At 38.1% G+C, this 27123-nt stretch overlaps 1 protein-coding gene across 1 annotated transcript in view; it reads left to right on the forward strand.

Annotated features, from left to right (window-relative positions):
- LOC128650344 (cell death abnormality protein 1) overlaps positions 1–27123 on the forward strand; it is a gene marked incomplete in the record, with an annotated part of 251222 nt that overhangs the window by 57352 nt on the left and 166747 nt on the right. Inside the window, 2 exon segments of the mRNA XM_053704215.1 lie at positions 835–923; positions 7096–7159. Coding sequence (XP_053560190.1) covers positions 835–923; positions 7096–7159 — 153 coding nt within the window.

Raw genomic sequence — 27123 nt, forward strand, 5'->3', positions numbered from 1 at the left:
AATATTAGCACTGCATTGGTATGTGAATATGTATCTTAATTTCTGTAGTGCTGTCTGTGTATACCGCACTCTTTACATGTTTGGCAATACAAAAGCAATGAGTGCATTTTACAAGTAGTACAGTAGCTATGTAGTAGCTGCCCTGAAGAGCTTACAGTCTATATAGTGACAGAGAATTGCTGTATTTTGTTTGAAGCAGGAGATACCTCCCAACCATCCTGGATCTTGCAGGATTATCATGAGTTGGAATGTACTGACTTTCAGGAGCTACCCTGGCACTGCACAGGAACCCAACTCTGCTCAACCCCATGACATGCCCACTCTCATCCACTGGGATACCTTTTGGCCTGACCCTCCTATCATGACTTTGCCCACCAGACACAAGTGGGATACTCTCCACAAGCCTCCTTCACCTATCTGCCAGGAAATGTTGGGAGTATGGCAGGATATCTTGAGGTGTTGGGCAGCGGGTATTGAAGTGGGTCTTTGTGTATGGAGAAATCAATAGACATTCTTTAGGAGGTGATAATGATTATCAGAACTACCAACCATCACACGTTTTGCAGGATGGTTATAGTTTAGGACTTGTTGTTGCACCTCCTTGTCAGTCCCAAACCCACCCTAAAATTACCATAATTCCACTTTGAGCCTCCTGGTGCCAGATACTAGTCTAGACATGTTGGGAGGTATGATACTGATGTATAAGATTAAACAGAAACAAAAAGAAAATCATATTTTTGAAGGGGAAAACTATTTTTTTGTATTTAACTGTTAGGCAAAGTGATTGAATTTAGTATAGTACTCATATTTATCTATTTTTATTCTTTCCTCTAGCGAAACACAAAGTTCTTTTTGTAAGTCATGCCAGGCTGGTTACTATTCCAATCAGACTGCGTCTTCTCTTTGCAAAGTATGTGAAAAAGGTACGTTATGGTCATGATGCTAGGTTGAATCACACAGATTTAGTTTCTTGACTTTTATTCATACATTTGTGTATTAACTTACGTGAGTCCCATGATATTCAGATAATTTATATTTGTTCCTAAATAGCCACAGAAAGGAGATAAATTAAAAATCCTCGATAGGCTTATTTTTATATACATCTTTATTTAAAGAATCTCAAGTGTAATCACAGGTGCTTTTAAGGCAAAGTTTGAAAATATGGGTTACAAGGTATATAGCAAACACAATAAAAGAAATCAACAACTTTTCCATTGCCAAATTGAAACCGATTAACAAAGCAAGAAGCAACAGTGTTACACTTAGAGACAGTCTAGTCAAAATTAAACTTTTATTATTCAGATAGAACATGTAATTTTAAACAACTTTCCAATTCACTTTTATCATCAAATTTACTTTGTTCTCTTGGTATTTTTTGTTGAAAGCTAAACCTAGCTTATATTTTAACTTCTAAGACCTTGAAAGACCTTTTGATTTTCACAGCTTAACAGGGCATGTGTGCCATATCAATATTTTGCTCACTCCCGTGGAGTTATTTGAGTCAGCACTGATTAGCTAAATGGCAAGTCTGTCATGTAAACTGAAATAAGGGGGCAGTCTGTAATTGCCTTGTGTCTAAGCCTCTACAGAGGTAAAAAGTGTATTAATATAAGTGTTGGTTATGCAAAACTGGGGAATGGGTAATAACATTATATTTTCTTTCTTGGTGGTGAGAGTCCACAATCTTACATGTGATTACATTACCTGGCCACCAGGAGGAGGCAAAGATACCCCACACCAAAGCTTTGAAATATCCCTCCCACTTCCCTCTCTCTCCCAGTAGTACACATCGCCAAGGAAAAGAATAAAAGGAAGCAGAAAAGAATAGTGGGGTAAAGAGGTGCAATACTATACTTCCGCCACCTACGATACAAGCAGGCGGGTTCGTGGACTTTTACCACCAAGAAAGAGAAAATAATTTATCGGGTAAGAATATTTTCTTTCTTTCAAATGGTGGTGAGAGTCCACAACCTTACACATGGGAACCAATACCCAAGCTGTGAAGTCCATGAAAATATTAGGCTAGGACAAAAGGAAGGAAAGGCAGGTACCTATGTACCAGACACCACCGCCTGAAGAACCTTCCTACCAAATGAAACCTCTGCCGAGACAAACACATCAGAATTGGTAACATTTTGTAAACATGTGTAAAGAAGACCAAGCAGGCGCTCTGCAAATCTGTTCTATAGAGGCCTCATTCTTGAAGCCCAAGACGTGGAAATGGAACTAGTGGAATGAGCAGAAATTCTGAGAGGAGGCCACTGACCCGCCTCCAAGTAAGCCTTACAAATTAAATTCTCGACCAGAATGACAAACAGAAGAAACCTTCTGACCCTTAAGCTTTCATGAGTACAAGACAAATAAGCTCGAAGACTGGCGTAAATCCTTTGTAGCTTCCAAATAGAATTTCAACTCCCTGACTACATCTAAGTTATGCAGAAGTCTCTCCTTAGAAGACTTCAGATTAGGGCATAAAGAGAACAGGTTAAGAGAGGTTTGTTTTGGACTGGTTGTTATACCAACAGAACGGCCTACCTCACTGGCTGCAGGTGGAGGTGGCGCCTACGGCAGTCTGATGCGTATAGAAGAATAAATAATCACATAAATACTTGTGGAAATATTGCGGTCCTGGGAGTCGTCCTCTGGCCACTCACTGGCCTCAAGTATATAGCTGAAATCGGTGATTTACATGTTTTTGGCTTGTAACACGTAAATAATCGATTTCAGGTATATACTTGAGGCCAGTGAGTGGCCAGAGGATGACTCCCAGGACCACTATATTGGTTAAGAAGTAGCTCTGAAAGTAAAGAGGAAGTAGACCGGTTAAGCGGTAGGAGTTTGGAGCCATCTGGCTTTTTTCAGCCAAACTTTCAAACCGTGCGCGCACTTGGACACACGTGGTGATTAGATACTGAATACCCACGTGACTATTCTAATCACAAACACAGAAAACCCAGCTAACACTGATATACAGAGAGAGGGTGAACTAAGGCTGTGCCGTTTGTGCCGGAAGGCTGGGTGAGTTATCGGCTAAATTGAAGTGAGTGAGACTCGGCAAACCTGAATTATTACTTTGGGATAAAAAGCAAATACTCCTTCATACCCGTTAAAACAGCTAATGGTACAGAATACCTACATATGACTTTATGAGCTTTTAGCCAACACATAGGAGTCTGTATATTTCATGGAATTTGTGTGTGGGGGGGTTATATGTGATTTTACCCGTTTTCAGTCAATGTTATACACTTATGAGTTCATATAGTTTTTATATGCTATCTTGACTATTGGTTAATGGATTTTTGAGTATTTAAGACACAGGTGTCTTAGTTAGATATATCGTTTTATTTATTATTTTTTATTGAATTAAATATTTTATAGATTTATTTCCACGAGTAAGAGTATTTCTGTGATTTATTTATTTTTCTGTAGGCATCAGACTGCTGTAGGCGCCACCTCCACCTGTTCCCATAAAGAAGAAACAATTATGTCTTGGTTAATGGTAAAGGGACACTGTACCCAAATTTTTTCTTTTGTAATTCAGAAAGAGCATGCAATTTTAAGCAACTTTCTAATTTACTCCTATTAGCAATTTTTCTTCGTTCTCTTGCTATCATTATTTGAAAAAGAAGGCATCTAAGCTTTTTTTTTTTTGGTTTCAGTACTCTGGATAGCACTTTTTTATTGGTGGATGAATTTATCCACCTATCAGCAAGGACAACCCAGGTTCACCAAAAATGGGCCGGCATCTAAACTTACATTCTTGCATTTCAAATAAAGATACCAAGAGAATGAAGAAAATTTGATAATAGGAATAAATTAGAAAGTTGCTTAAAATGTCATGCTCTATCTTAATCACGAAAGAAAAATTTTGGGTACAGTGTCCCTTTAATAACATGTCTGATCCTGACCAAGGCCTGAACATAAGGATTGAATTATCAGGAAGATGAACTAATCTCCTATGAAACAAAACAGAGAGCACTGAAATCTGCCCCTTAATAGAACTGGCAGACAAACCCTTATTTAAACCATCTTGTAGAAATTGAAGGATACGGGGAATTCTCACAGAATGCCAAGAATAACCTCTATCAGAACACCAAGTAAGATATGCTTTCCACACCTTATGATAAATCTTTGTTGTCACAGGCTTACCGAATCAGAGAAACCTCTCTGAGAATGAATCAACCGTTCAATCTCCATGCAGTTAGACTGAGAGACTGAAGGTTTTGATAATGGAACGGACCATGAACCAGAAGATCTGGCCATGCTGAAGCTATGTGGATAGCTGACATCTCTCCTGCTTGAGCTGAACCACCACCCTGGGGAGAAGAACAATTGGAGGATATATGTAAACCAACTGATGCTGCCATCTGTGTCAAAGCATCCGCCAGAGGGTCCCTTGATCTCAAACCATATCTCAGAAGTTTGTTATTCAGACAAGATGCCATTAAGTCTATCGCTAGAAGACCCCATTGCACTACCAGCTGATCGAAGATCACCTAATTTAGAGACCATTCCCCCGAATGAAAAGTCTGATGACTGACAATCGGCTTCCCAGTTGTTTACACCTGGGCTGTGAATTGCTGAAATGGTGCACCGATACATCTCTGCCCAGTTCAGAATTTGAGATACCTCCTGCATTGCTAGGGAACTGCAGGTACCCCCCTGATGATTTATATACGCCACAGTCATTACATTGTCTAAATGGAAGCAAATAAATGGAACTGAACGAAATACAGGCCAAGCTTGCAGAGCCTGGATCGCTCCCCAACTGGACAGGCTGGCAACCATGGTAATTAGCTCCCATGTCAGCCTGAGGAAACTCATACCTCCTGGAGATGTCCACCAATAGAGAGATTGTCACGTGAGGTGCTCTAGATGGACTAACTGTGACAGATCAGAATGATCCCCATTCCACTGCCGGAGCATGCACAATTGAATAGGGCACAGATGAAACCTTATAAATGGTATAGCATCCGATTCCACTACCATGAGACCAACAACCTCCATGCACTGAGCTACTGAAGGAAGAAATAGAAATTGAAGCCTTACACAGGGTGCCTGAAGCTTGATCTTGCGTTGGTCCATAAGAAACTGCTTAATTTCCACTGAATTGATGATGATTAGAGAAATCTTTGACCACTTTTATCTTCCAGCCATGACTGTGAAGAAATCAAACAAGTTTCTCCATGTGAGAAGTCTCTAAAGGAAATGATGGAGTTTGAATAAAAATATTGTCGGAATGAGCCCCGATAACCACAACTATGGCTCCCAGAACCTTGGTAAAAACGCGAGGAGCAGTAGCCAGACCAAAAGTTAAGGTTGCAAACTGGTAATGTTTGTTTAGAAAGGCAAAAAGAAGAAACTGATGGTGATCCAGGTGGATAGGAATATGCAAATATGCATCTTTCAGGTCTATTGAAGATTGAGCTTATAGTTTCCTTTTTTGAATGAAGGAACCCTCAAGAACCTGTTCTGGATCTTTAAGTCCAAAATGGGTCTGAACTGTCCCTCCTTATTTGGAACTATAAACAGGGTGTAATAAGCCTTCTTGTGGTCCGTCGCTGGTACAGGGACAATTACTCCCATATCCTCTAGATCCTTCACACACTGAAAGAAGGGCATTCTATTTTCTGGACATCTGGAAATATGAGACCGGATAAACCTTTCCAGAGCAGGGCGAGATTTGAACCCTACCTGCATCCTTGCAACATTATCTCCTAGCTGGAACTTTTAATGCTGCATCAGTATTGTTTGGGATATATGTTTAACATCACTGAATGAACCCTCCCTGTATGGATTTGTTTTTACTATCCCAGGAAGTTTAATTAGCAGTATGACCGGTCATATATTTTAGGTGTAATTTTTGTAGTTATGTTTGATATTTATATAATATTTAGATATAATTTTTTTGATATACCTTTAAATAAATATAGTGCTACTATTGAGATAACATTGGTCTCTGTGCTCACTGTTTTCTGAGATGCTGGGTTGATAACCTTGTGCTAATATCTATATTATCTATATCTCAGAATCACAGCAGGCACTCTCTGGTCTTCAACAATCCATTTATTTATTCCATACAGGCAATAAACAAAAAGTGACTTTTTGGGGGTAGTTAACCTGTTCCTCAGACAGACATCACATTCCCTCATGACCATGAAACATCACTTTTTTTTCTATTGCTTGTGTGGTATAAATATATGGCTTGTGGAAGGCCAGAAAGTGCCTGCTGTGACTTTCTTACATTAGTCTTTCAGTGCACCCTGGTAGTTGTTCACGTAGTTGTTCACGTAGTTGTTCACGTAGTTGTTCACGTAGTTGTTCACGTAGTTGTTCACGTAGTTGTTCACGTAGTTGTTCACGTAGTTGTTCACGTAGTTGTTCACGTAGTTGTTCACTCAGGTGGAGAGAAGAGAGCAAGGCAACAAAATATACTATGTAGAAAATAAAAGGAATGAGCAGGTTGGCAATACCATGCTGGGAAAATTTAGGAGAAAAAAAGAACATTAGCAGATGTTTTAGAAAGCCTATTCAGAGATAAAATCCTAAAGTAGATCTAATTCAGATTTTATTCTGGGTGATCTTAGTATGGAGGGTGATATCCCATATTTTTTCGCTTTCTTACCCCCTCCTCTTTTTGGGTTTGATGCAGATGTGTGTTGAGGACTTAATTTGTAGATGCAAGAAGTGACTTTGTAATATGCTGGTAGACTTAAAAAAAAAAAAAAAAAGTAATCTCTATCTGGCACATTATCTTATGAGTGTGTTTGCGCAATAAGTGCACCAAAGCAGATGAAAGGTGTGTAAAGGTGCAAGGGTTTAAACGCAATGCAAACAAAGGTTACTTTTAGAAAAGGATGATGGGTACAGTATATGTGCTACTGTTGCATTCTGTAGTGCCTGTTAATACAGTAAAAACAAAATGCTTGGAGGGTTGTGTTAGATATAGTAGAAAAGAAAGGATTAAATAATGGCGGAGTAGATTAGATGGGACATGGTGCAAATCCAGCACATTATTCTTTACTGGCTGTTTGTTTGTTTTTTGTTTTTTACAATTTTGCTAATACCTTCTTCCTCATTTCTGTCTCTTGACAGGTTTTTACTCCTCTCATCAGAATGCCACGTCTTGTGAGCCATGTCCACGTGGGACGTTCTGCAAGTAAAGTAACTTTACCTACTCAAGTAAATTAAAAGGCCATCTCTGCTGTGTATACATTTGTGATATCTGCATTAGATACTAGGACACTAATTACTGTTCATGCACCTCCCTCTAAATGTTGGTGCTGCCATTATGGAACCTAAGTTACACTGCAGGTATCGGAGGGAGAGTTACTGCACACAACAGGCCAGCACTAGAATATAGTGAGAGACAGATTCCAACATGGCGGCACCCATGACTAGAGGGAGGCAAGGAATAACCGCAATACTATGCTTATAAAATGTATTTAGTGTTTAAAGTCCCTTTTTACAAATGTGGGAAATAATGTGAGTACCCAAAGTTAAGAGCTTGCACAAAATAAAAAAATAAAGAACGTATTTGCCAAAACATAGTAAATTTAATATAAATCGCAAAGGGCAGTTTGCTCCTTTTGGAAAAGCTGGGTAATTTGGTGCATAAATACCATATATAACCTATTATAAGTAATTCTGTTTATGAAAATGAAATACACAAAACATTCTGGTCAGTTTAGTATTTCATTTAGATGTTTTTTACTTTGTGTGTGTATATATGGTATTTTTTTATAAATTAAATAAATGTATAGGACTTTTATGTTACATTTATTCCTTTGTATATATTTACTGTATCTTTTTATTTGATGGTTTTTCTTTCTTTCTCCTTTTTCTCTTTATAATTTTCTGAAAAAGTTTAAACATAAAAATGCAGAGTAGTCATGCAAGGAAACTCCTGACCTCAATTAGATTTTCCAATTGTTTTTAGGTTTTTGGATATTGGAAAGAAAAATTGTTGATGATGATATTTGAATTTACAGTTTTATTTCATTTATTGGCTTAAATTGACGTATAAATTTAGAGGTGGCCGTGACTCCCTGAATATTTACTCTCAGGTTGTGGCAGTAATTACTAATCTGAATTGGTACAATCCGGGTTTAGGCGTTTTATTTGTGGCATCTTTTATGTCTTAAGGAGTTGGGGATAAGGAAACTTGAGGCCTAGGGCTGTAAACTCTCTTGCCCAAACTCTTCCTACTATCACGACTTGGCAAGTAGGCTGTTTGAGAAGTTGGCGGCCCTGACAAATTGATGGCAGCAGTCAGATAGTTAGCCTTTTCCATGATATCTCCTAATTTTTATTTTATTAATGCGATAAAACGATAATGCGTTAGTTCTGATCCTAGTAAAGATTGTCTGTGGCGTAAACATCAATGTATTAAAGGGACAGTCTAGGCCAAAATAAACTTTCATGATTCAGATAGAGCATGTAATTTTAAACACTTTTCCAATTTACTTTTATCACCAATTTTGCTTTGTTCTCTTGGTATTCTTAGTTGAAAACTTAACCTAGGAGGTTCATATGCTAATTTCTTAGACCTTGAAGGCCACCTCTTTTCAGAATGCATTTTAACAGTTTTTCACCACTAGAGGGTGTTAGTTCACGTATTTCATATAGATAACACTGTGCTCGTGCACGTGAAGTTATCTGGGAGCAGGCACTGATTGGCTAAACTGCAAGTCTGTCAAAAGAACTGAAATAAAGGGGCAGTTTGCAGAGGCTTAGATACAAGATAATCACAGAGGTTAAAAGTATATTATTATAACTGTGTTGGTTATGCAAAACTGGGGAATGGGTAATAAAGGGATTATCTATCTTTTAAAACAATAACATTTCTGGTGTAGACTGTCCCTTTAAGCTAAGATACCGGTAACAGAGAGGTGCAACCTTCTAGGATGATATTAAAGCTACCCCAAGTATCTCAAACATTATTCCCCCCTTCAGTGTGCTTGGGTCCATGGCTTATACTATCTCTCTCTGTGTCCTATTGTTTGCCTCAAGATTTTTTTTTTCTGTGGAATACTCTCTGCCAAACATTGTCCATTACTTTTTCTAGGGGTTATGTTATCAACTTATGTAATTATTAAAGAGACATAACTGTAATTTAATTCCCCATCAATGTTAATTTTTTTAGCACGCTTTACCTATCATGTTGTTTCCTTTAACTCGGGGTATGTCTGTGTTTTTTTAACCTGTAACTTGCAGAATAGTTAATTTTCTAGTTCCCATGAGAAGTTGAAGTGCCCACCCCTTTTACATTCTACACAGTAATTCCTTTATCATACAGTAACTCATTTTATATATTTTCCTAATTGGTCACAGTAGAGGAGATGAAAAAAAATACTAAAGAGGCTTATCAAGGGAAATGTCCCAGGACTGCAAAACAATACATATGTTACCAAAAAGAGGTCTGTTTTAAATTATTTTAAAACACCATTTTATTCCGTCTGAAGTTCTTTTGCAATATATACATACACATAGAACTGTGCAAAAGTCTTAAGCCACCATTAGATTTGTTGTTTCAGCAAAGTTTTAATGACCATCCATATTTTTTTTTTTTTTTTGGTCTCTTAATATACAAACAGGAAATATGTACACAAAATATAAAAAAAAATCACAATTTGCAGAACAAAATGGCTTCTTCAGGCAAAAGTTAGTATTTAATGTGACCTCTTTCGGCACTAAGCACATCTGAAAACTTCAGAACAGTCTCCCTAAAAGAGTTCAAGAAGTAATCTTCTGGTATATTATCAGCTTTTTTCCTCTCTAAATATGATTTCCCTGCCTTAGCAGTGTGTTTGAGAACGTTATCATGCTGAAAAATAAAACCATTCCCAATCAGGTGCTTTCCAGAAGGAATGGCATGATGAATTTAAAACTGGTCTGTACGGGGGCGTGTCTGGGCTATGGTCTAAGATGGCTGCTAAATTGGGAGCTCTGTAACGGAGTTGCATTCCGCCTGTAATCTGGAGATTGAATAACCATCCAGCAAGAATTCATATCTCACGACGCAGGGGACACTTAGCTGAATGGAACTATATAAAAATCTTATTTCTTAATATAACAGGACTTCCCAAACTAGACCGCTGAGTGTCTCTGGCGGCCTCTGAGAGAGATCTTGGCTCCACCCCTGGGAAACCGGGTAAGCAGAGAATATTGAAATCCTCTGCCTAACATCTACAGCATGGAGGAGGACTTCTATACTAGATACAAGCCCTATTTTGCTGAATCGGAGCTGCAGATCCACCACAGAGTTGACCGCCTCATACAAAGACACCATCCAGGCCTACTATGGTGGGGTGACAGTTTCAAGTGCACGGAGCAGCAGCGGGATGAGAGTACACATATCAGAGCCACTTTGTCGGAGAGGGAACAGCGGGAGGCTAGCCCTGGAGAGGAAAGCCGGAAATAAAACCCCTACAGCATCAGAGAATTAGGAGCTCTTATAGAGCACGATCTGCCTGAGAAGGAGATAACTACAATTGAAGGGGCTACCACCAGCAGACAAGAATTAGCAGAAGCCCATAGTGGTCACTCTGTTGGAGATACATGCAGACTGATGTCGCTTGCCTGGTCATGTGGGGGAGAGCGGCCGGCTCCCCGGTGAACGGCTTTGCGGGTGAGCATCCGGGGTTGGTAGCCTGCTATTATTCTATCACCTAAGAACTCTGCATTGGCTATGGCCTAGGGTCGTGGCAAGTGCTGGATGTCACTATATACCTGGCTCTCAAATGGATGGATCAGATATCCGGAGGCTTCCTGGGCATCGGTGCAAGAGTTGAGGTGGGATAGTGTAACTGGCATAATGGTAGATTCTGGATCGCCAGGTCTGACCTAGTCCTAATCTTTAACTGCACCCCTCCTTGAGCTTGGATTTCAGACATTGGCCTGAGAATTGCCATACCTGATGCCGAGACTTCTATTAGTGTATTTAATATTGTTGGGCCTTTGGGTTTATTGTTGGTTCAGTTTTTATATATCTTCTGACTGGCTCATAGACTTATACTTAGCTGTGTGCCTAATTCTTATCCTATAATTCAAAAGGTAAGACGGTTAGTTGAGAAAGCCTTGCCATACTCTAGTCCATTAGTGAGAGAGTGGTATTTACTAGGGCTTGAAACCCCATTATGAGTGAAGGGCCCTGTATTTGTTTTATAAAAGTCAGTCCTCCTCCTCTAATACATATTCTTCATATTGCAGGTCCAAAAGAGGCTTGCATCCCTAGATTAGGAGGTAGTGATCACTGAGGTCTAAAAGTGGCCTTGCTAGACAAAGGGGGAAAATTAGTACACTAGAAAATGTGCAATTTAAACACTTTATTTCTATGACAACCTATGTGTCTTTTTATCCCTGAGAGATATATCTGTTTAGCTGTGTTGATCCACTATTCTTACAGAGAGCACACAAGCTATATAGTCTATTAAAATTTTAAATGGCTTTCTATGTGCTATTTAACACAGTGATACATGTCTAAAACGACGCCATTATCTCTAGGATAAACATGTTTAGATGCGGTAACACACTTTTTTAATAGAGAGTGTATAATCTATATAGTTTGTTTGAAACCTACAAGCTGTATATAGCTTACATAATGTAGTGCTACACGTACAAGAGTATTTTATCAATTTTGGATATTTTTGATATGTTCTTTACTATTTTTTTTAACTAATAGCTAATGTACCATGCCATTTACTATGCTTTTTATTATAAGGGGTTATTTACTGATATGCTTGTTTTGTTTGTTCCCCATGCCGGCGTAACCACAAGCCTACTGCAGCTCCTCCTTCTAGCTATGTAAAGTGCGTTTCAGTTCAGCCTTAATATCTTGTAGCTTGTAATGTTAACGTTAATAATACTGATTTTCTGTAAACCTAAGGCAGTGTTCTTGGTTTTCTTGTGCCTAAAAGTTGTTCCACATTGTAAAATGCTTATTCTGTACTGTTTGGTGAACCTAAATAAATAAATAAAAAAGTATAATTAAAAAAAACTCTAAATTTGGCGTTAAAGCAATGGATTTGATAGATAATGATGTTTTAAGTAACTTTCCAATTTACTTCTATTCTCAATTTTGCTTAATTCTCTTTGTATCCTTTCCTAAGGAATAATCCTAGATGAGTTCAGGAGCGTGCATGTGTCTTTAGCAATGTGAATAAAAATCATACTGTATTGTAATGTTTCAATGTTGTGACTTTTAAACAATGTGACAATAAAAAAACAAAAAAAAATAACCTGTCTGTACTTTTCATCATTCATGATCCGATCAATTTGGACAATATCGCCAACACTACTGGCACAAATTCAGCCCCAAACCAGGACAGACCCTCCACCATGTTTCACTGAAGGCCACAAACACTCATTCTTCCATCTCTCTCCAACTCTTCTTCTCACATACAGTACATATTGTCAAAATTTCAAACTTGGATTCGTCACTCCGTAATACTTTTTTTTTTTTTTTTTTTTTTCCACTGTTTTTCATTCGAAACATTGTGAGCTTTAGCATATCTTAGCCTTTTCACTGTTTAACCCGGTCAAATCTATTTTTAATTTTTTTATTCTTTTTAAAAAGTCCATAAAATGAATGGATTAGTCCATACAACCAATAATCCAATTAGAAGTCAAATCTGTAAGCAGGTCATCATATGTAAAATGCAGGTTTCTTTCATGTATATACAATCCTACCAGGAGGGGCAAAGTTTCCCAAACCTCAAAATGCCTATAAATACACCCCTCACCACACCCACAATTCAGTTTTTACAAACTTTGCCTCCTATGGAGGTGGTGAAGTAAGTTTGTGCTAAGATTTCTACGTTGATATGCGCTTCTCAGCATTGTTGAAGCTCGATTCCTCTCAGAGTACAGCGAATGTCAGAGGGACGTGAAGGGAGTATCCCTTATTGAATACGATGATTTCCCTAACGGGGGTCTATTTCATAGGTTCTTTGTTAGCGGTCGTAGAGATTCATCTCCTACCTCCCTTTTCAGATCGACGATATAATCTCAATTTACCATTACCTCTACTGATAACTGTTTCAGTACTGGTTTGGCTATCTGCTATATGTGGATGGGTGTCTTTGGGTAAGTATGTTTTTTATTACTTAAGACACCTCAGCTATGGTTTGGCACTTTATGCATTTATATAAAGTTCTAAATATATGTATTGTACTTATATTTGCCATGAGTCAGGTTCATGTATTTCCTTCTGCAGACTGTCAGTTTCATATTTGGGAAATATAAACATTTTTTTTTAAAGAAATTTTATTTCTTACCTGGGGTTTAGTCTTTTTTTCAATTGACTACTTCTTGCAAATTGTGGGCAGTATTAGGCCCGCGGGTGCATCAAATGCTAAACTTTATTGCGTCATTCTTGGCGCGGAAATATTTTTGGTGTGAAAAAAATAAGTTTGACGCAATTTCGTCATTTCCGGCGTCATACTTGACGCCGAGACCTTTCATACGGTTGCGTCATTAGTGACACGAGTGTGTCATTTCTGGTTATTTTTGGCGACCAAAAAAAGTTTGTTGTGCGTCATACTTGGCACCAAACTTTTCATTATTTCAATACCCCATTGATGTTTGCCTCTTGCCTTTTTCTCTATCAGAGGCCTATGCTTTTGCATTTTTTTCCCATTCCTGAAACTGTCATATAAGGAAATAGATAATTTTGCTTTATATGTTGTTTTTTCTCTTACATTTTGCAAGATGTCTCAATCTGATCCTGCCTCAGAAGTTTCTGCTGGAACACTGCTGCCTGACATCGGTTCTACCAACGCTAAGTGCATTTGCTGTAAAATTGTAGAAATTATTTTGCCGAATGTCATTTGTAATAGTTGTCATGATAAACTTTTACATGCAGATTGTGTATCCATCAGTAATACTACATTGCCAGTTGTAGTTCCTTCAACTTCTAATGTGCATGATATACCTGTAAATTTTAAAGAATTTGTTTCTGATTCTATTATGAAGGCTTTGTCTGCATTTCCACCTTTTAATAAACGTAAAAGGTCTTTTAAAACTTCTCATTTAGCTGATTAAATTTCAAATGACCAGCAACATAATTTATCCTCTTCTGATGAGGATCTATCTGATTCAGAAGATCCTTCCTCAGACATTGACACTGACAAATCTACTTATTTTATTTAAAATAGAGTATATGCGTTCTTTTTTAAAAGAAGTGTTAATTACTTTGGATATTGAGGTAACCAGTCCTCTTGATGTTCAGTCTAATAAACGTTTAAATGCTGTTTTTAAACCTCCTGTGGTTTCTCCAGGGGTTTTTCCTATTCCTGAGGTATGATTTCTAAGGAATGGAATAAGCCAGGTACTTATTTTATTCCTTCTTCAAGGTTTATAGATTTTGCTGGTAAAGGATACAATTTTTTTAGAGTTTTGTGAAAAATCCCCAAAGTTGATGGGACTATTTCTACTCTTGCTAAACGTACCACTATTCCTATGGAAGATAGTACTTCCTTTAAGGATGCTTTAGATAGGAAGCTTGAATCTTATCTAAGGAAGGTCTATTGATATTCAGGTCATCTTCTCAGACCTGCAATTTCTTTGGCTGATGTTGCAGCTGCATCAACTTTCTGCTTGGAAAATTTAGCGCAACAGGAATTGGATTCTGACTTATCTAGCATTATTCGCTTACTGCAATATGCTAATCATTTTATTTGTGATGCTATTTTTGATATTATCAAAATTGATGTTAGATCCATGTCTTCAGCTATATTAGCTAGAAGAGCTTTGTGGCTTAAATCTTGGAATGCTGATATGACATCTAAATCTAGATTACTATCTCTTTCTTTCCAAGGTAATAATTTATTTGGTTCTCAGTTGGATTCTATTATTTCAACTGTCACTGGGGGAAAGGGAGTTTTTCTGCTTCAGGATAAAAAAAACCTAAGGGTAAATCTAAGGCTTCTAACCGTTTTTCGTTCCTTTTGTCAGAATAAGGAACAAAAACTCAATCCTCCCCCCAAGGAATCTGCTTCCAATTGGAAGCCTTCCTCAAATTGCAATAAAGCCAAGCCATTTAGGAAACCAAAGTCAGCCCCTAAGTCTGCATGAAGGTGCGGCCCTCATTCCAGCTCAGCTGGTAGGGGGCAGATTAAGGTTTTTCAAGGATATTTGGATAAGATCTGTCCAAAATCAATGGATTCAGAGCATTGTCTCTCAAGGGTATCGAATAGGGTTCAGAGTAAGACCTCCTGTGAGAAGATTTTTTCTCTCGCGTATCCCAGAAAATCCAGTAAAAGCTCAGGCTTTCCTGAAGTGTGTTTCAGACCTGGAGTCTTCAGGGGTAATCATGCCAGTTCCTCTTCAGGAACAAGGTTTGGGGTTTTATTCAAATCTATTCATTGTCTCAAAAAAGGAAAATTTATTCAGACCAGTTCTGGATCTGAAATTTTTGAATAGTTATGTAAGAGTACCAACTTTGAAGATGGTGACTAAGGACTATTCTGCCTTTTGTTCAGCAAGGACATTATATGTCCACAATAGACTTGCAGGATTCATATTCCGATTTATCCAGAACATTATCAGTTTTTGAGATTCTCTTTTCTAAACAAGCATTACCAATTTGTTGTTCTTCCATTTGGCCTAGCAACAGCTCCAAAAATCTTTTCAAAGGTTCTGGGTGCCCTACTCTCTGTAATCATAGAACAGGGTATTGTGGTGTTTCCTTATTTGGACGATATCTTGGTACTAGCTCAGTCTTTACGTACTGCAGAATCTCACACGAATCAACTAGTGTTGTTTCTTTGGAAACATGGTTGGAGGATCAATTTACCAAAAAGTTTCTAGATTCCTCAGACAAGGGTCACCTTTTTAGGCTTCCAGATAGATTCAGTGTCCATGACTCTGTCTCTAACAAGAGACATTTAAAATTGGTTGCAGCCTGTCGGCACCTTCAGTCTGTCATTCCCTGCAGTGGCTATGTGCATGGAAGTTTTAGGTCTCATGACTGCAGCGGACGTGATCCCCTTTGCTCGTTTTCACATGAGACCTCTACAGCTTTGTATGCTGAACCAATGGTGCAGGGATTATACAAAGATATCACAATTAATATCCTTAAATCCCAATGTACGACACTCTCTGACGTGGTGGATAGATCACCATCGTTTAGTTTAAGGGGCTTCTTTTGTTTGGCCAACCTGGACTGTGATCACAACAGATGCGAGTCTTTCAGGTTGGGGAGCTGTTTGGGGATCTCTGACAGCACAAGGGGTTTGGAAATCTCAAGAGGCGAGATTACCAATAAATATTTTAGAAATCCGTGCAATTCTCAGAGCTCTTCAGTTTTGGCCTCTGTTAAAGAGAGAACTGTTAATTTGTTTTCAGACAGACAATATCACAACAGTGGCATATGTCAATCATCAGGGTGGGACTCACAGTCCCCAAGCTATGAAAGAAGTATCTCGGATACTTGCTTGGGCGGAATCCAGCTCCTGTCAAATCTCTGTGGTACATATCCCAGGTGTAGACAATTGGGAGGCGGATTATCTCAGCCGCCAGACTTTACATCCAGGGGAGTGGTCTCTCCATCCAGATGTATTTTCTCAGATTGTTCACATGTGGGGTTTTCCAGAGATAGATCTCATGGCCTATCATCTAAACAAGAAACTTCCCAGATACCTGTCCAGGTCCAGGGATGTACAGGCGGAAGCAGTGAATGCGCTGACGCTTCCTTGGTGTTATCATCCTGCTTACATTTTCCCACCTCTAGTTCTCCTTCCAAGAGTGATCTCCAAAATCATCATGGAACAATCATTTGTGCTGCTTGTGGCTCCAGCATGGCCACACAGGTTTTCGTATGCGGATCTGGTTCGGATGTCCAGTTGCCCGCCTTGGCCACTTCCGTTACTATCTCAAGGTCCGTTTTTCCATCAGGATCTCAAATCATTAAATTTGAAGGTATGGAAATTGAATGCCTAGTACTAAGTCATAGAGGTTTCTCTGACTCAGTGATTAATACTATGTTACAAGCTCATAAATCTGTCTCTAGAAAGATTTATTGTAGAGTTTGGAGGACATACATTTCATGGTGTTCTTATCATAAATTCTCCTGGCATTCTTTTAGAATTCCTAGAATTTTACAGTTTCTTCAGGATGGTTTGGATAAAGGTTTGTCTGCAAGTTCCTTGAAAGGACAAATCTCCGCTCTTTCTGTTTTATTTCATAGAAAGATTGCTATACTTCCTGATATACACTGTTTTGTACAGGCTTTAGTTCGTATTAAGCCTGTCATTAAATCAGTTTCTCCTCCTTGGAGTCTTAATTTGGTTCTGAAGGCCTTGCAGGCTCCTCCATTTGAACCTATGCATTCTTTGGACATTAAACTACTTTCTTGGAAAGTGTTGTTCCTTTTGGCTATCTCTTCTGCTAGAAGAGTTTCTGAGCTGTCTGCTCTTTCTTGTGAGTCTCCTTTTCTGATTTTTCATCAGGATAAGGCAGTTTTGCGGACTTCTTTTCAATTTTTACCTAAGGTTGTGAATTCTAACAACATTAATAGAGAAATTGTTGTCTCTTCCTTATGTCCTAATCCTAAGAATTCTTTGGAAAGATCCTTCATTCTTTGGATGTGGTAAGAGATTTGAAATATTATGTGGAAGCTACTAAAGATTTCAGGAAGACTTCCAGTCTATTTGTTTTATTTTCTGGTCCTAGGAAAGGTCAGAAGGCTTCTGCTATTTCCTTGGCTTCTTGGTTGAAACTTTTGATTCATTAAGCTTATTTGGAGTCGGGTCAGGCCCCGCCTCAGAGAATTGCAGCTCATTCTACTAGATCAGTTTCCACTTCGTGGGCTTTTAAGAATGAAGCTTCAGTTGATCAGATTTGCAAAGCAGCAACTTGGTCTTCTTTGCATACATTTACTAAATTCTACCGTTTTGATGTATTTGCTTCTTCGGAAGCAGTTTTTGGTAGAAAAGTTCTTCAGGCAGCTGTTTCAGTTTGATTCTTCTGCTTTTGATGTAAGTTTTTTTTTCTTTCAATTATGAAAATAAACTTATTTTTTTGGGTTGTGGATTAATCTTTTCAGCGGAAAATGGCTGTTTTTATTTTATTCCCTCCCTCTCTAGTGACTCTTGAGTGGAGATCCACATCTTGGGTATTGCTATCCCATACGTCACTAGCTCATGGACATTTTGCTAATTACATGAAAGAAAACATAATTTATGTAATAACTTACCTGATAAATTAATTTCTTTCATATTGGCAAGAGTCCATGAGGTCCACCCTTTTTATGGTGGTTATGATTTTTTGTATAAATCACAATTATTTCCAAATTTCTTTTGTTGATGCTTTCTACTCCTTTATCACCCCACTGCTTGGCTATTCGTTAAACTGAATTGTGGGTGTGGTGAGGGGTGTATTTATAGGCATTTTGAGGTTTGGGAAACTTTGTCCCTCCTGGAAGGATTGTATATCCCATACGTCACTAGCTCATGGACTCTTGCCAATATGAAAGAAATGAATTTATCAGGTAAGTTCTTACATAAATTGTTTTTGTTCATAAAAAATCCATACATTAGTTAATGTCCACTTACTAGAAGTTACCCCAATCGAATGAGGTAAGTATTGTGCCCCTTTAAGAGTGCTGGTCTCCATTAAGACAGCTGGTCTCGATTGTAGCAATTCAGGTATTCACTTCAATGTCACCTCGGTATGGTAGAAAGACACTTCCTTCCTCCCCAGTCTGTTCTGCTTACTCCTCTCCACAGTCCCAAATGGCAGTCCTTTTGGGGTCCAAAACCAGGGCCCTCTGTTGAGTAGGTCCACTACTGGATAGTACTTGCCTCCTAGTGTAGCTGCTCACTCTCTTCTAGAATCATCATCCCCTTCTCTGACTTCTAATTGGATTATTGGTTGTATGGACTAATCCATTCATTTTATGGACTTTTTAAAAAGAATAAAAAAAGAGATTTGACCGGGTTAAATAGGAAAGTTTTTACATATTTTTGTATATATTTTGTACAGAGCATACAAATACTATAATCCACAAAGGTTTTGGGTTTGAAACTTTTAGTTTTTATTATTAACCCATATATTCTGTTTTGTTTCACAATTTGTCCTCTGTCATATAGAATCTTCCATGTGAACAGTGCGCCCAAATACCACTCTTCTCACATACACATATATATATATATAGGGGAGTGCACTCTCACTTAGGTCCAACTACCAGGGTGCTAGTGAAGTACAATACAAGTAAACAAAAGACTTGCACTCTATGGATTTTTCAAACGCCAATTTTACTGTGACCGTGTAGTAACGTTTCGGGGATAATGTATCCCCTTCCTCAGACCAGAGAGTGCAAGTCTTTTGTATATTTGTGTATGTATATTTGTGTGTATATATATATATATATATATATATATATATATATATATATATATGTATATGTATATGTATATGTAGGTGTGTGTGTGTGTGTGTAAACAATACACATATATACACACGTGTGTGTATGTATGTATGTATATATATATATATATATATATATATATGTATGTATGTATGTATGTATGTATGTATATATATATATATATATATATATATATATATATATATATATATATATATATATATATATATTTCTTTCATGTAATTAGCAAGAGTCCATGAGCTAGTGACGTATGGGATATACATTCCTACCAGGAGGGGCAAAGTTTCCCAAACCTTAAAATGCCTATAAATACACCCCTCACCACACCCACAATTCAGTTTTACAAACTTTGCCTCCGATGGAGGTGGTGAAGTAAGTTTGTGCTAGATTCTACGTTGATATGCGCTCCGCAGCAAGTTGGAGCCCGGTTTTCCTCTCAGCGTGCAGTGAATGTCAGAGGGATGTGAGGAGAGTATTGCCTATTTGAATGCAGTGATCTCCTTCTAAGGGGTCTATTTCATAGGTTCTCTGTTATCGGTCGTAGAGATTCATCTCTTACCTCCCTTTTCAGATCGACGATATACTCTTATATATACCATTACCTCTGCTGATTCTCGTTTCAGTACTGGTTTGGCTATCTGCTATATGTAGATGAGTGTCCTGGGGTAAGTAAGTCTTATTTTCTGTGACACTCCTAGCTATGGTTGGGCACTTTGTTTATAAAGTTCTAAATATATGTATTCAAACATTTATTTGCCTTGACTCAGAATGTTCAACTTTCCTTATTTTTCAGACAGTCAGTTTCATATTTGGGATAATGCATTTTAATTTAACATTTTTTACCTTAAAATTTGACTTTTTCCCTATGGGCTGTTAGGCTCGCGGGGGCTGAAAATGCTTCATTTTATTGCGTCATTCTTGGCGCGGACTTTTTTGGCGCAAAAATTCTATTTCCGTTTCCGGCGTCATACGTGTCGCCGGAAGTTGCGTCATTCTTTGACGTTATTTTGCGCCAAAAATGTCGGCGTTCCGGATGTGGCGTCATTTTTGGCGCCAAAAAGCATTTAGGCGCCAAATAATGTGGGCGTCTTATTTGGCGCGAAAAAATATGGGCGTCACTTTTGTCTCCACATTATTTAAGTCTCATTTTTTATTGCTTCTGGTTGCTAGAAGCTTGTTCTTTGGCATTTTTTCCCATTCCTGAAACTGTCATTTAAGGAATTTGATCAATTTTGCTTTATATGTTGTTTTTTTCTTTTACATATTGCAAGATGTTCCACGTTGCAACTGAGTCAGAAGTTACTTCAGGAAAGTCTCTGCACAGTGCTGGAGCTACCAAGCTAAGTGTATCTGCTATAAACTTTTGGTATCTGTTTCTCCAGCTGTTATTTGTATTGCATGTCATGTCAAACTTATTAATGCAGATAAAATTTCCTTTAGTACTGTTACATTACCTGTTGCTGTTCCGTCAACATCTAATTTTCAGAGTGTTCCTGATAACATAAGAGATTTTATTTTTTAAATCCATTAAGAAGGCTATGTCTGTTATTTCTCCTTCTAGTATACATAAAAGTCTTTTAAAACTTCTCTTTTTTCAGATGAATTTTTAAATGAACATCATCATTCTGATACTGATAATGGTTCTTCTGGTTCAGAGGTTTCTGTCTCAGAGGTTGATGCTGATAAATCTTTGTATTTGTTCAAGATGGAATTTATTCGTTCTTTACTTAAAGAAGTGTTATTTGCATTAGAAATAGAGAATTCTGGTCCTCTTGATTCTAAATGTAAACGTTTAAATAAGGTTTTTAAATCTCCTGTAGTTATTCCAGAAGTGTTTTATCTCCCTGATGCTATTTCTGAAGTAATTTCCAGGGAATGGAATAATTTGGGTAATTTATTTACTCCTTCTAGACGTTTAAGCAAATTATATCCTGTGCCATCTCACAGATTAGAGTTTTTTGAGACAAAAATCCCTAAGGTTATGGGGCTATCTCTACTCCTGCTAATGTACTACTATTCCTACGGCAGATAGTACTTCATTTAAGTATCCTTTAGATAGGAAAATTGAATCCTTTCTAAGAAAAGCTTACTTATGTTCAGGTAATCTTCTTAGACCTGCTATATTTTTAGCGGATGTTGCTGCAGCTTCAACTTTTTGATTAGAAGCTTTAGAGCAACAAGTAACAGATCATAATTTTATAGCATTATTATTATTCTATAACATGCTAATAATTTTATTGGTGATACCATCTTTTGATATCATTAGAGTTGATGTCAGGTATATGTCTCTAGCTATTTTAGCTAGAGAAGCTTTATGGATTAAACTTGGAATGCTGACATGTCTTCTAAGTCATCTTTGCTTTCTCTTTCTTTCCAGGGTAAATAATCATTTTAGTTCCTTTCCTTACAAGGAACAAAAGCCTGATCCTTCATCCTCAGGAGCGGTATCAGTTTGGAAACTATTTCCAGTTTGGAATATATCCAAGCCTTATAGAAACCTATAGCCAGCTCCTAAGTACCTATGAAGGTGCGGCCCTTATTCCAGCTCAGCTGGTATGGGGCAGATTACGTTTTCTTCAAAGAAAATTTGGATCAATTCCGTTCTTAATCTCTGGTTTCAGAAACATTGTTTCAGAAAGGTACAGAATTGGCTTCAAGTTAAGGCCTCCTGCTAAGAGATTCTTTTCTTTCCCGTGTCCCAGTTAACACAGCAAAGGCTCAGCATTTCTGTAATGTGTTTCAGATCTAGAGTTGGCTGGAGTATTTATGCCAGTTCCAGTTCTGGAACAGGGGCTGGGGTTTTATTTTATCTCTTCATTTGTACCAAAGAAGGTCAATTCCTTCAGACCAGTTCCGGATCTGTCATTATTGAATCGTTATGTTAGGATACCAACATTCAAGATGGTTACTGTAGGACTATCCTGCCTTTTGTTTAGCAAGGGCATTATATGTCTACAATAGATTTACAGGATGTGTATCTGCATATTCCGATTCATCCAGATCACTTTTAGTGTCTGAGATTCTCTTTTTAGACAAGCATTACCAGTTTTGTGGCTCTACCGTTTGGCCTAGCCTTAGTTCCAAGAATTTTTTTCAAAGGTTCTCGGTGCCCCTTTTTTCTGTAATCAGAGAATAGGGTTTTGGTATTTCCTTATTTGGACGATATCTTGGTACTTGCTCAGTCTTCTCATTTTCGAAGAATCTCATACGAATCGACTTGTGTTGTTTCTTCAATTTCATGGTTGGAGGATCAATTTACCATTCAGTTCATTGATTCCTCAGACAAGGGTAACCTTTTTAGGTTTCTAGATAAATTCAGTGTCTATGACTCTGTCCTTGTCAGACAAGAGAAGTTTAACATTGATATCAGCTTGTCAAAACCTTCAGTCACAATCATTCCCTTTGGTAGCCTTATGCATGGAAATGTTGGGTCTTAGGACTGCCGCATCAGATGCGATCTCCTTTGCTCGTTTTCACATGCGACCTCTTCAGCTCTGTATGCTGACCCAATGGTGCAGGGATTACTCAAAGATATCTCAATTAATATCTTTAAACCGATTTTACAACACTCTCTGACATGGTGGACAGATCACCATCGTTTAGTTCAGGGGGCTTCTTTGTTCTTCCGACCTGGACTATAATCTCAACAGATGCAAGTCTTACAGGTTGGGGAGCTGTGTAGGAGTATCTGACGGCACAAGGGGTTTGGGAATCTCAGGAGGTGAGATTTCCGATCAATATTTTGGAACTCCGTGCAATTTTCAGAGCTCTTCAGTCTTGGCCTCTTCTCAAGAGAGAGTTGTTCATTTGTTTTCAGATAGACAATGTCACAACTGTGGCATACATCAATCATCAAGGAGGGACTCACAGTCCTCTGGCTATGAAAGAAGTATCTCGAATTTTGGTTTGGGCGGAATCCAGCTCCTGTCTAATCTCTGCGGTTCATATCCCAGGTATGGACAATTGGAAAGCGGATTATCTCAGTCGCCAAACGTTGCATCCGGGCGAATGGTCTCTTCACCCAGAGGTATTTCTTCAGATTGTTCAAATGTGGGAACTTCCAGAAATAGATCTGATGGCTTCTCATCTAAACAAGAAACTTCCCAGGTATCTATCCAGATCCCGGGATCCTCAGGCGGAGGCAGTGGATGCATTATCACTTCCTTGGAAGTATCATCCTGCCTATATCTTTCCGCCTCTAGTTCTTCTTCCAAGAGTAATCTCCAAGATTCTGAAGGAATGCTCGTTTGTTCTGCTGGTAGCTCCGGCATGGCCTCACAGGTTTTGGTATGCGGATCTTGTCCGGATGGCCTCTTGTCAACCGTGGACTCTTCCGTTAAGACCAGACCTTTTGTCTCAAGGTCCTTTTTTTCCATCAGGATCTGAAATCCTTAAATTTAAAGGTATGGAGATTGAACGCTTGATTCTTGGTCAAAGAGGTTTCTCTGACTCTGTGATTAATACTATGTTACAGGCTCGTAAATCTGTATCCAGAGAGATATATTATAGAGTCTGGAAGACTTATATTTCTTGGTGTCTTTCTCATCATTTTTCTTGGCATTCTTTTAGAATACCGAGAATATTACAGTTTCTTCAGGATGGTTTAGATAAGGGTTTGTCCGCAAGTTCCTTGAAAGGTCAAATCTCTGCTCTTTCTGTTCTTTTTCACAGACAGATTGCTATTCTTCCTGATATTCATTGTTTTGTACAAGCTTTGGTTCGTATAAAGCCTGTCATTAAGTCCATTTCTCCTCCTTGGAGTTTGAATTTGGTTCTGGGGGCTCTTCAAGCTCCTCCATTTGAACCTATGCATTCATTGGATATTAAATTACTTTCTTGGAAAGTTTTGTTCCTTTTGGCCATCTCTTCTGCCAGAAGAGTTTCTAAATTATCTGCTCTTTCTTGTGAGTCTCCTTTTCTGATTTTTCATCAGGATAAGGCGGTGTTGCGAACTTCTTTTGAATTTTTACCTAAGTTGTGAATTCCAACAACATTAGTAGAGACATTGTGGTTCCTTCATTATGTCTTAATCCTAAGAATTCTAAGGAGAAATCGTTGCATTCTTTGGATGTTATTAGAGCTTTGAAATATTATGTTGAAGCTACTAAGTCTTTCCGAAAGACTTCAAGTTTATTTGTTATCTTTTCCGGTTTTAGAAAGGCCAGAAAACTTCTGCTATTTCTTTGGCATCTTGGTTGAAATCTTTAATTCATCTTGCCTATGTTGAGTCGGGTAAGACTCCGCCTCATAGGATTACAGCTCATTCTACTAGGTCAGTTTCTACTTCCTGGGCGTTTAGGAATGAAGCTTCGGTTGATCAGATTTGCAAAGCGGCAACTTGGTCCTCTTTGCATACTTTTACCAAATTCTACCATTTTGTTGTATTTTCTTCTTCTGAAGCAGTTTTTGGTAGAAAAGTACTTCAGGCAGCGTTTTCAGTTTGAATCTTGCTTATGTTTTTTCATTAAACTTTATTTTGGGTGTGGATTATTTTCAGCAGGAATTGGCTGTCTTTATTTTATCCCTCCCTCTCTAGTGACTCTTGTGTGGAAAGATCCACATCTTGGGTAGTCATTATCCCATACGTCACTAGCTCATGGACTCTTGCTAATTACATGAAAGAAAACATAATTTATGTAAGAACTTACCTGATAAATTCATTTCTTTCATATTAGCAAGAGTCCATGAGGCCCGCCCTTTTTTTGTGGTGGTTATGATTTTTTTGTATAAAGCACAATTATTCCAATTCCTTATTTTATATGCTTTCGCACTTTTTTCTTATCACCCCACTTCTTGGCTATTCGTTAAACTGAATTGTGGGTGTGGTGAGGGGTGTATTTATAGGCATTTTAAGGTTTGGGAAACTTTGCCCCTCCTGGTAGGAATGTATATCCCATACGTCACTAGCTCATGGACTCTTGCTAATATGAAAGAAATGAATTTATCAGGTAAGTTCTTACATAAATTATGTTATATATATATATGTATATGTATGTATGTATATATGTATGTATATGTATATGTATATGTATATATATATATATATATGTATATATATATGTATATGTATATATATATATATATAGTGCAGAATTATTAGGCAAGTTGTATTTTTGAGGATTAATTTTATTATTGAACAACAACCATGTTCTCAATGAACCCAAAAAACTCAATATCAAAGCTGAATAGTTTTGGAAGTAGTTTTTAGTTATAGCTATTTTAGGGGGATATCTGTGTGTGCAGGTGACTATTACTGTGCATAATTATTAGGCAACTTAACAAAAAACAAATATATATACCCATTTCAATTATTTATTTTTACCAGTGAAACCAATATAACATCTCAACATTCACAAATATACATTTCTGACATTCAAAAACAAAACAAAAACAAATCAGTGACCAATATAGCCACCTTTCTTTGCAAGGACACTCAAAAGCCTGTCATCCATGGATTCTGTCAGTGTTTTGATCTGTTCACCATCAACATTGCGTGCAGCAGCAACCACAGCCTCCCAGACACTGTTCAGAGAGGTGTACTGTTTTCCCTCCTTGTAAATCTCACATTTGATGATGGACCACAGGTTCTCAATGGGGTTCAGATCAGGTGAACAAGGAGGCCATGTCATTAGATTTTCTTCTTTTATACCCTTTCTTGCCAGCCACGCTGTGGAGTACTTGGACGCGTGTGATGGAGCATTGTCCTGCATGAAAATCATGTTTTTCTTGAAGGATGCAGACTTCTTCCTGTACCACTGCTTGAAGAAGGTGTCTTCCAGAAACTGGCAGCAGGACTGGGAGTTGAGCTTGACTCCATCCTCAACCCGAAAAGGCCCCACAAGCTCATCTTTGATGATACCAGCCCAAACCAGTACTCCACCTCCACCTTGCTGGCGTCTGAGTTGGACTGGAGCTCTCTGCCCTTTACCAATCCAGCCACGGGCCCATCCATCTGGCCCATCAAGACTCGCTCTCATTTCATCAGTCCATAAAACCTTAGAAAAATCAGTCTTGAGATATTTCTTGGCCCAGTCTTGACGTTTCAGCTTGTGTGTCTTGTTCAGTGGTGGTAGTCTTTCAGCCTTTCTTACCTTGGCCATGTCTCTGAGTATTGCACACCTTGTGCTTTTGGGCACTCCAGTGATGTTGCAGCTCTGAAATATGGCCAAACTGGTGGCAAGTGGCATCTTGGCAGCTGCACGCTTGACTTTTCTCAGTTCATGGGCAGTTATTTTGCGCCTTGGTTTTTCCACACGCTTCTTGCGACCCTGTTGACTATTTTGAATGAAACGCTTGATTGTTCGATGATCACGCTTCAGAAGCTTTGCAATTTTAAGAGTGCTGCATCCCTCTGCAAGATATCTCACTATTTTTGACTTTTCTGAGCCTGTCAAGTCCTTCTTTTGACCCATTTTGCCAAAAGGAAAGGAAGTTGCCTAATAATTATGCACACCTGATATAGGGTGTTGATGTCATTAGACCACACCCCTTCTCATTACAGAGATGCACATCACCTAATATGCTTAATTGGTAGTAGGCTTTCGAGCCTATACAGCTTGGAGTAAGACAACATGCATAAAGAGGATGATGTGGTCAAAATACTCATTTGCCTAATAATTCTGCACTCCCTGTATATGTGTGTATGTATGTATGTATATATATATATATATATATATATATATATATATATATATATATGTGTATATATATATATGTATATGTATGTATATGTA

This window comes from Bombina bombina, chromosome 2 (assembly GCF_027579735.1).
Source record: "Bombina bombina isolate aBomBom1 chromosome 2, aBomBom1.pri, whole genome shotgun sequence".
Taxonomy (NCBI): Eukaryota; Metazoa; Chordata; class Amphibia; order Anura; family Bombinatoridae; genus Bombina; species Bombina bombina.